Source organism: Nelumbo nucifera, chromosome 1 (genome assembly GCF_055504915.1).
Source record: "Nelumbo nucifera cultivar China Antique chromosome 1, China Antique-T2T, whole genome shotgun sequence".
Classification (NCBI taxonomy): domain Eukaryota; kingdom Viridiplantae; phylum Streptophyta; class Magnoliopsida; order Proteales; family Nelumbonaceae; genus Nelumbo; species Nelumbo nucifera.
The window spans coordinates 162,140,001-162,151,491 of NC_142649.1; the positions used below are offsets into that span (position 1 = coordinate 162,140,001).

Consider the following 11,491-nt stretch of genomic DNA (forward strand, 5'->3'; position numbering starts at 1 on the left):
ACACTCTCTTCTTTAAGAAGACAGACTTTTCTTTGACCTTACTTGTTGTCTATGTGGATGATATTGTGGTGACTGGAAGTGATATTAATGAGATAGATGCTCTTAAGCAGAATCTTCACAAAGAATTTGAAGTAAAAGACTTGGGAGAACTACGCTATTTCCTAGGAATTGAGGTGGCTCGATCTAAGCATGGCATCTTCATCTCTCAAAGAAAGTATGTCCTTGACTTATTGGAAGAAACTGGAAAGTTAGGAGTAAAGCCTACTAACACACCCATTGAGTTGAACCATAAAATAAGTGCAAAAGGTGGAGAACCTCTTGAGGACAAGGCTATGTATCAAAGGTTGGTTGGGAAACTTCTTTATCTCTGCCTAACACAACCAAACATTTCATATGTTGTCAGTGTTGTTAGTCAGTACATGCATTCTCCTAGGACCACTCACCTTCTTACGATGGAAAGGACACTTGCTAACTTGAAGAGATGCCCCGGGAGAGGCATACTTTTCAAGAACAATGGACACATGAAGATAGAAGTGTATACAAATGTTGATTGGGCTGGATATATTGATGACAGAAGATCTACCTTGGGGTATTGTGCATTTGTAGGGGGGAACCTTGTTTCTTGGAGAAGCAAAAAACAAAATGTTGTTGCTCGCTCCAGTGCTGAAGCTGAATGCAAGTCCATGGCCAATGGTGCTGCAGAAGTGTTATGGCTGAAATCTTTGCTGGATGAACTTGGAATTGACTATGAGAAACCTTTGATGTTGTATTGTGATAATCAAGCAACAATTAACATTGCCCATAACCCAATACAGCATGACAGGACTAAACATATCAAGGTGGACAGACATTTTATCCGAGAGCGTGTTGCATCTCAAGAAGTGTGTCGTCCCTATGTTACCTCTGATATGCAGCTAGCTAGCTGATCTCTTTACTAAAGCAGTCACAAAACTCAGGTTGGAGACAGATTTACGCAAGTTGGGTATGACAAATATTTACTCCCAACTTGAGGGGGAGTGTAGAGATAGCTGATAAGCTGTTAGTGTTTGTGGGGTTCCAACCCCACATTATATACTTGCTGTTTATTTTATTTTTTATTTAGAATAATTAGGCCAGCTAGGCCTTGTTTGTCTTTCTTTCATTTGTTTTAAGGGTATTATGGTAATTAGTCATTGTAATATATTACAATATAAATACATCTTAGTGGGCGGCTAGAAACATAATTCAGCCGAACCCTTTCTTTCCTACTTCTCTTCCTCTCTCCATACCTCTTCTATTCGTGACCCTTCTTTCTCTTTCTTTTCTACTTTTTTAAATCAGAAAAACAACTATTTGCTGGTTTAATTTATTCAAGAAACCCCAAAATACTTTTGGGTATGTGAAGATTTAAATCCAGGAACAAGACAAGAGATGCAAGGGACTTATATACAAAGATTAGACCACAACTTAGCCCGTGTTTGGGAGTGCTTATTATTAAAATAGGTGCTTATTGGATAAGTGCTTACTTTAAATGGGGTCACATAGGTATTTTAAAAATTACATGGGCCCAGGCAGGTCAAAAAGCAACAAGTGTTTTCAAATAAGCAACTTCTTAGGTGTTTATTCAAAACGGACTTATTTCCACGAATAAGCACTTATTAAGGACTTATTTACCAAACACCAATAAGGCTGTATTTAAGAAGAATGCAAATGTCAATTCAATGCATATATGCACTCTGGTTCAATTTTTTAGGTGTTTGGTAAGAATGTATTTGTGTATTGATGATGACAACAAACATGGATTCCTAGACATGTTTGTGTTCAAATGAAAGCAAAAGTTAGCATCCAAAAAATGGATGCAAACTTTAGACTCAAGTTGTTCAATATAAAAAAGGCGGTTTTCAATCTCAAGATTTGTGTTTGTACCTACTACAACTAAAAAACATTTGGCAAGAATACAAAATTTTCAATACAAAACTAAACCAACTTTGCACTTTTCTTAATTAAACATGTTTGTATTTGTATTGATTACTTTCTATTTGTACTCTTCCCAAGTGCAGCCTCAAGTGCTTATTGGTGCAAACCCAGCCTCAAATAAGTACTTATTCCAATAAGCACTTAAAAATAAGCACTCCCAAACATGGGCCTAATGGCTTAAGCTTTTGGGTTAAAGCCTTAAAGGTAGTGTCCAACTCTTGTGTATAAGTACTACATGTTTGCACAAGCACATGCACAACATTATTGTACTTAACCTCTAATGTGCATATAACATAGAATAACTGACCTCTCTGTAGAATCCTACTCCACAGAATAAAAGAGCAGGAAACCGTTTGTAATATTCGAATAAACTAAGAGTCCGTTTGGCTCACTGTTAGAATTGGAATTAGAATTAGAACCAAAATCCCTCGGAATCAGAACTGGAATGGTCTATTCCCATAGCCTGTTTGGTTCAGACAGGAATCGGAATGAGAATTGGAATAAACTGGAATGGGATTTCATTCCCAAGGGAGGGGGAGGGAATGACCATTCCCTCAAATGGGGGAATGCCATTCTACCATGAATGGGAATGGGATTCTGATTCTGCCCAACCAAACAGTTGGTATTAGAATCGCCAATTTCAATTCCGATTCCAGACCCCTATTCCCGTGAACCAAACGAGCCCTAAGTTCTTTCCAACATATTTGGCCTTAGGCCCATTCGCTTTTCGGTAAGTTACTTACCCAGGTAAACGCAGTTATCTGGGTAAGTTTTTCTTGGGAAACACTTACCCGGGTAAGTGCATTTACCCATGTTCTTTTATTTCTCATGTAAACAAGGCAATGACCATTTTAGCCATAAAAATCCATTAATAAAAGGGGCAGTTTTGTCCCATTCAAGTGTTGGCAACTTTCCCTCTAGGTGGGAAAGTTATTTACCCACCTAGGGTAAGTGATACCCAGGAAAATAAACTTTTCCTGGTCCCCACATAAATCTGAAAAAAAAAAGAATATGGGATTCTTGGTCAATAGGAACCAAAATCCCATTGAACAACTTTCCCCCCTCTCAAAATCCAAAAAAAGATCGCTCCCTAAATATTAACTGAAAAAGTCTCTTGCCAAACTTCTGCAGTACTGCCATGAATCACATCTGATAAATACAACAACAATGACATCAACAACCCACAGAGAAATAGCTGCTTAAAACACCATTGTCAGAATGTAACTATTGAAGATTCCAGCATTTCAGTAGTTTGCGGGGTTAGATTAGTTTCTAACAGAGTTCTTCAGAGTTCTTTTCACTGCCCCCGGAAAACGTAGTTTAACTAGATGGATCAGTTTGAAAATATGCCCAATAGGATAAAAGGCTGATGACTAGCAGAAGATGCATCTGAAGACAAAAATGAAGAACAGATTCTCATCCTACCTCACCCTATAAAAGAAACAGAAAATAAAAGATAAACTACTTGCTACATTAATAATGAATATAAAGATCAAACTTGTGTGTAATGTCCAAGAGATTACACCTGTCAAAGGATAGTAGCAATACAATCCCAGAAAATGGGGGATATAGAAAGAATAAAATGTGGGTAGATCTGCTTCTAGATATAATCACGCATCAAATCTAATGAAACCCAGATCAGAAAAAAGAAAACGGAGGATAAGAAACTAACTCATCTCCAATTAATAAATTATTATTAAAAGCAACTAAATGCATTTGATCCGCCTCTACTGATGTAAGGTAAAAGTGGGTTTAGGTAAACTTACCATCGCTAATACATCAAATATATCCAATTATTCCGCGAGGAGACGAGCTTTTCCTTGTAATTAAGGTTAAAACGGAAGATTCGGGTTTCAAAGGACTCTGATGAGTTTGAGACTTTTAAGTAGAAGAAGCTAAGACCAAGAAAGAACTCTCTCTCTCTCTCTCTCTCTCGCTTTCTTCTACGACTACGGAGAAAATTAAACTTTAAAACCGACCAACCACCAAAAGCGAACTATTCTCTTGATAACCTGCCGAAAACTGCATTTTACCGAAATCAGTATCTACCAACATCGACCGTCCAATTGATGGTAATATCTCACATCTAATGCCCTTTGGGTCATCCAAACCCTAGACCTCATATAGCTACGATTTCCCTTTTTTTTTTTTGTCATTCCCATGCATTATAAGTTTGTTGCAATAATAACCATGGGACCACGTTGACGTTGTAGAGTAGGTACTTACATAGAATCATGGTTTTTAAAACCGATTCGGAGACCCAACCGGTCAGGGGTCCGATTACCAAGTTGAACGGTCACCAAATGCTCAGCCCATTTTGACAAAAATTTAAAAAAAAAAAAATGGTTTAAACGGTTCAAACGGTTAAGCGCCCAGTTCAACGGTTCATTGACCAAAATCAACGGTTTTCGGGGAAAATCTAATTTTTGGGGAAAACGGAATTGGTCACCTAACCGGTTCCTGGTTTTTCCAATCCGACTGTCCGGTCCGGTCCAGTTTTGAAAACCATGCTTAGAACTAAGATTTTTTTTAATTTTTAAATTAAAAGGAAATGTTGACTTTACATCATTGTGCAAGTCAACAATGGATTTCAATTTTCATATTAAGGAGATTTTTTTTTTTTTTTTTTTGATAAAGCTCAAAGAACAAATAAAATACAAATCTGTACAGTTTAAATACATACAAAATACAAGATTTTATACTCTACATATTTGTATTTGTACTCCTTCCAAACTCAGCCTAAGGCTGCATTTGTAAATGATGCAAATATGTAAGTGTAAAACGGTCCATATAAATTGTAAAGTTGGGTTAGTTTTGCATTGACAAATTTACCTTCTTAACAAGCTGGCTTTTAGTATAAGTACTTTGGGCTTAGTGTCACTTTGGTCTCCAAACTTTAAAACATGTCATTCTAGTACACAAACTTTTAAAATGTATCAATTTAGTACCTACCATTAACCATCCGTCAGTTATGTGTATCACGTGACGTACATGCAACTTAAATTTTTTAAAAATGCAAAAATTAGCCTTCAAAATAAAACACTATTCTTCATCTTCTTTCTCAAAAACAAAGGCGTAAGTTCTGGGTAGAGTTTTGCAGAATGATAATGCTCGCAACCATTCTTAAATAACATACTGTTCATCTTTTTCAACTAATTTGCATTGGCTACAAGAGTCGTGTTACTCTATTCTCCATATAGACTTATTTGTTAGATAATAAGCCACCATCTCCCTCTCTTTCCATTTTTCTAACAAGATTGTAACTGATAGAAAAAACCCAAGCATCTTATGACAACAATTGTAAACCAAACACATTCTTCATGAACATAAAAGATAAAACTATGTTACCGTATGATATTGCACGACCTGGCGGCTCTCACATGGTAGATGACTCAGACGCTAAATCAGATGTTCACATTCGGTGGCCGAGCTAAGGTTGGCCAAGCTATATGATTCTACAAGAGCGAGAGTTAGAGTGCACGGGTTGTTTTTACCCGGGGTGGGGCAATGGGCACTCCGATGCTTAAGTCAACAAAGAGTTCTTAGAAGGTTTTAAGAAGTTAGAGAGTGCGAGATCTTAATCATGCGTACCTCCTCAGGTAGAAATGAGACCTTTATATAAGTGTGAGTGCTCAAAGACCTTCTCGTAACGGATCTCAAGTTCTTGTAGAGCCATTTCTGTTAAGTTGGGAGAGTAATGACGTCAGTTACATAATCTGTATAGAAGGCTAAGGTCCGTCCAATTGCCTCTGATGTGCGTGATGCGGGTAGGCCAACCTAACAGTCGACTCATTAATATTCCAAAGAACTCAATCTGGTAACGGATCTATGTGACAAGTCAGCGAGCATGCCTTGTAGGTCGCCGATAGTACTTTTCTTACCTCGGTTGGTCCATAAGGTAGGTCACTCCTTATTCGGAGGTCCTTCAGGCCGGCCAAGCCGAGGTACTTTTAGGTCGGCCCTATGAAGAGCTACCAACCGACCTACCAAGGTGATCCGCTTACTCAATGCCGAGGTGTCACTTAAAAACCACGTGTCATGATGTCATTCAAATGACCAAATTACCCCTCGTCAACTGCCCCCACTCCTGAGTTAGCGTCAGCTCAACGAAGGGAGTAGTTCTCAATATGGTAATTGGTCCGACTAGTTCATAGGTCGTTCGGCTCGCTCACCTGATCCGGTTCGAGAATAGGTGGGATCGGGGCAAAATTCAAATTTTAAAATTTTGAAATGGGGAAGCACTCAATAGGTGGGCAAGGTTCAAAATTCTAAATAGCTCACGCGCAATGGCGCCTTCTCAATCGTCAATTCACTAGTAGCGCATCTCAGCCATTGCGCAATGGCGCCTTCATAGCAAACTATAAATAGGGGGTCCCCACCGGGGTCCCACTCGCACTGCTTTTGGAGCTTTCTCTGAGGGAGAGTGTGATCGATCAGAGGAGAGCTCTGTTGAGATGTTGATGCTCGTTCACCTATCAGAGTCTATTCGTCGCTAGTGCTGGCTCTCTATTTCCCATTAACTGGTGAGTCACATCCTTCATAGCTATGTCTTCTAGTCCTTCTAAGGGTAGATTGTTGAACTTTGGGTGGGTGAGAGGGGAGAGCTCATCGCGAGACCAAAGAGGGTTCTCAGGCCGAGACCTCAACGTCTCAGCCAAAGGCCGAGGTGAAGGCCCAAGAGGAGGAATCCCCATTCAGTCATTCCAAGCTATCCGGTGAGCGTATAGTTGAGTTATACACCATATATCAGATACCCAGTGAGTTTGACTACATCCAGCCTGACCCTGATCATTTCCCAAGGAGTCATGGCTGAGACAAGGTTTGTGTCTTTGAGGAGGCATTGGTCGCTGACCTTTGCTTTCCCTTGCATCCTTTTATCCCTACTGTGCTTTCAAATTATGGTGTCTCTTTAGGTAAGCTCCACCCTAACGTAGTTCAAACACTAGTAGGGTTGATTTCCTTGTGCCATCATCACAATTTTCCTTTAGACTTAGATATTTTTCCAGGTTATGTGTCATGAAAAAAGTCCCCCACGTACCCTATTGTTTTTGCCTTCCCTTCCACTGCGGCTACAAGATGTTAGATGGCTTTCCCTCAAAGGTTAAATATTGGAAGAACAAATACTTCTTCCTTTCTCATAGTTCCGGTTGGAATATGGACACTATATGGTGGAGGGACTTCTGAAAATTCAGTGTAGAGTTTGATGAAGAGTTGCGACTTAAGGTTCAACACCTCACATGCCAAAACTTTCAAGTTGAAAACTTTTTGGCCAAGCATATGCTTATTAGGGCCGACTTGAGCCGCATAGGTAGGTCGGCCGACACGCCCTTTGTATTTTGATTTTAGAACTTAATTTCAAGTCAGCTAATGTCTTCTTTGTCTTTTTCAAATATGGCAAGCATAGAATCACTCCTGGCGGCATCAAAGAAGAAGGTGTCTAGGAAGAAGATGAGGGTTGAGCGCTCATCAATGGAGGGTACCTCAGCTAGTGTCGAGGCATGGTCAGTGGCATTTGCTTTGAATGACGTCGACCTTGAGGGAAGTGGCAAATCCATGAGCACTAATTAGGTCCCTATGGATCCTGTCACCTCTCCTTTTCAAGTCGGCCAAGAGGAACGTCCTGCTGGTCCTTACCTTTCTGACATACCCCACTTCGTCCCTAACATCAATGTCTCTGTGCTTGACCGCCTTAATGGTTCTCATGTGGCTCTTCAAATGGAGAGAGGTATGCTCCTCCCCAAGGATGTGTAGTACTATTGTGGCTTGGACCCAACTGAGGTCGGCACCAAGATGGCTCAGTGCATCCTCTAGGTTCATCTCCAAAGCTTCTACTCTCTTGTTCTATAACTCTTCTACTGATTGTATTTTTTTCTTTTTCTGGTAAGCAAACACTATGAGTAAGGTTCTACTGGATCAAGTCACCTCAAGCCAAAGAGAGAGGCATAAGCTACAGGCGAGCATCGATGCTCTGCAATCTCGGATATAGGGGATTCAACTCGGTGCTTAAGAAGACCACCAGCAATTCATCAGGCTGAGTGACGAGATGCAACACGAGTTGAATGAGGCCAGAGAGACCATTGCTGCCCAAGAACGCCAATTAGAGGAGAGGCGGACGAAATATATTGAAGATATCCATCAAGCCAAGATTTCAACTATCGAACGTTTTCGTTGTTCCCTCAAGTATGCCCAGGAGAAGGTTGATAATGCAGTCCCCACAATGAAGAGGGGATTTAAGCTTTGTCGCCGCTACTTGAAGACATTGCACTCCGACTTCTACTTCGACACTTTATCTATCAATAACATCCCGAACGAGCTAGGTGTGCAAGTTGACTGGGAGCCTTTGACTCCTGATGAAGAAGTAGAGGTAGTCGGCATAGAAGAGGGCAGAGGAGATGATGATGTCAACGACGAGCTGCAGGGCGGTGATGAGTAGGTCGGCCATGATATCTGGTGTTCTTTTCTAATGATGTTTCTATTGGAAAGGGATGACGAGGATTATTCCTTGTGGAATCCGAGTCAGAATCTTTCCTGTTTTTAGTTATTTATTTTCTTATTTAGGTTGTGATTTAGTTTCCTTTTTTTCTTTAGGCTAAATTATAGTGGGTTAATTTCCAACAATAGCTCCTAGATTGATTCTTAGAAGTTGTATATATTTGTACAGATCTTCTCAATGAAATTAGAACAGAAATCTTCAAACATTTGTTTCTGTTTTCATGGTATCAGAGCCTGCGACGATGTCTGGACGAGCCATTCTTCATCAACAATGGACTCAACAATAGTAGATTCAACCATGAATGCATCGAGATCCCTTGAAACCTCCTTCACCACCTCTGACATAAGCCATTCTCTGTAGATTACCCAACACAAATTAAATGGGTCCAATTTTCGTGAATGGTTTCAATCTATTTTGTTAGTGATTTGAGGAAAAGGAAAAGGGGGTTACCTTACTGGTGAAATCCCTCCTCTAGCGAGTAGTGATGCGAGTTACAAGACATGAGAAACTGAAAATTCCATTGTCATGGTGTGGTTAATCAATTCCATGGAGCCACAAATAGGACGCACGTATCTGTTTTACAAGAATGCTCACGAACTATGGAAGGTTGTTCAGGAGATGTACTAAGATCTTGGAAACACGTCTTAGTGTTTTGAAATTTGTTCTCTATAAGGCAGGGATCAATGTCAGTAACAGAGTACTACAACAGGCTGATTGATCTATGGCAAGAAATGGATTTGTTTTATACAATTCCATGGAAGTGTATTGATGATGGAGTAATGTACAATCAAGTCCTTGAGAAAGATCGAGTATTGGATTTTCTTCAAGGACTCAATAAAGCCTGGATGAAGTACGAGGTTGTATTCTTGGAACCAAACCCCTTCCTTCACTTCGTGAGGTGTTCTCTGAGGTTCGACGAGAAGAAAGCAAGAGGAAAGTCATGCTGAACCCATCCTCACACAGAATCCTAGAGGACAATCTCAAGGATCTACACTTGCATCTACTCGGTCTCAACCTCAGAAAAAAAAAAAAAAAGAAAACCACCAGTGGTGTGAACACTGCAAAAAGTTGTACCACACAAAGGAGACTTGTTGGGACATTCATGGAAAACCTCTAGATTGTAAACCATGTAATCAGAGGAAAGGCAACCCTTTAGCTCATGTAGCCGAATCTACTGAGACAAAGAAGCCTAACACAACAGCTTTCACACCGGAACAAATGGAGATTTTAAGGTCTCTTCTTCGCCAGCAACAGATTTCTGAGGCATCAGGTTCTACACCTATAGCAGCAATTGCACAACGAGTTAATATCTCATCATCTCTACTATCATGAAAAGATGATCTCAATGACTAGATTGTTGACACCGGTGCATCAGATCATGTGACAGGACATCATACAACTTTTTTGAATTATAAAAAATGTGATGGTGAGATAAAAGTCTCAGTGGCAAATGGGAATACAATAATTGTGGCGGAAGTTGGAGATTTTTTTACCAAGGACTTTATTTGAAATATGTTCTTCATGTTTCAAGTTTAAGATATAATCTCCTTTTTGTTAGTAAGTTAATTAAGGATCAAAATTGTAAAGTAACATTTCTTTGTGATCGTTGTATTTTTTAGGATTCGTCTTCGGGGAAGATGATTGGCAATGCTGAAGAACGACATGGTCTCTACTATCTCACTGATTCTTCTCCAAGGCCAAAACCATATCTATCTCTTTCTATGTCTAGTTCATTGAATTCAGATGTAATTCTACGGCACAAACGCTTAGAACATCCTAGTTTTCAATATTTGAAACATTTGTATCCAAACTTATTTCTCAATAAAAATCATTCTTCTTCCCATTGTGAGTCAGGTATTCTTGCGAAACAGTCCAGAAAAAATTATCCTATTCACAATTACAAACCTTCCAAACCGTTCCATCTTGTTCACAATGATATTTGGGGAGCATCATGGGTTGTGGATTTAACAGGCAAGAGATGGTTCATCACCTTCATAGATGACCATACTCGTGCTTGCTGGGTCTATCTCTTGAAGAACAAATCTAATGCTGGGTATGTGTTTCAACAATTCCATAAAATGATAAAGAATGTGTTCCAATGCAACATTCACATACTCCGCACAGATAATGGAGGAGAGTACTTTGAACAGATTCTTGGAGATTACCTCATTCAGAATGGCATATTTCATCAAAGCTCATGTACATCTACCCCACAACAAAATGGGGTTGCAAAACGAAAAAATCGTCATTTGTTGGAGGTAGCTCGATCACTCATGTTTTCTAGTGTTGTTCCACATCATTTATGGGGACAATTTGTATTAACTGTTGCCTATTTAATCAATAGACTTCCATCAAAACCCCTCAAATTCCGTACACCAGTCAGTTGTCTCCAAAAACGAATTCCCTCATATTCGTTTACTCAACTCTCTCCCACCAAAAATATTCGGGTGTTCTGTGTTTGTTCATAATACTAGTCCTACTCGGGGAAAACTTGATCCAAAGGCCATCAAATGTATCTTCATAGGATACTCTCCCACTAAAAAATGATCTAAATATTACAATCCTGTCACAAAAAAATTCTATGTATCTTATGATGTTACATTCCTGGAAGATCAATCATTTTATTCCCATGATTCTCTTCAGGGGGAGAACTTAATTGAAGATAATCATTAGGATCCTTCGATATCTCTTCTTGTGTCTTTGCCTCAGTCTCCATCAGTGTCCACTTTACCATCCTCTGAGTCTCCACCATTACCCCTACCAGATACAACCACTGGTCTCGGTCAAGGGGGAGAAGCAGTCCAACAACAAAGTGAACTAATTGTTTACTCAAAGAGGCCCCATGTTACTCAACAAAACCAATCATCGGAACCTATGGCGGATTCACCACAAGATTCACAAAGAGGTGCTGTTACAATTGATGATCTGGATCTTCCCATTGGTATAAGAAAGGGGGTAAGATCTTGTACTCAACATCCGATTTCAAATCATTTGTCATATTGTCGTTTATCTAATACTCACAGGGCATTTGTATCTCAACTT

At 39.6% G+C, this 11,491-nt stretch overlaps 1 protein-coding gene across 1 annotated transcript in view; it reads right to left on the reverse strand.

The window, feature by feature from the left end:
* Positions 1–4,047, reverse strand: part of LOC104610074 (c-Myc-binding protein) — a 19,786-nt gene extending 15,739 nt beyond the window's left edge. The window contains exon 1 of the mRNA XM_010276541.3: positions 3,723–4,047. Within this exon, the coding sequence (XP_010274843.1) occupies positions 3,723–3,725 (3 nt within the window). The 5' untranslated portion in view covers positions 3,726–4,047. The remainder of the gene's footprint in view (positions 1–3,722) is intronic.
* Between the last annotated feature and the right edge of the window lie 7,444 nt (positions 4,048–11,491).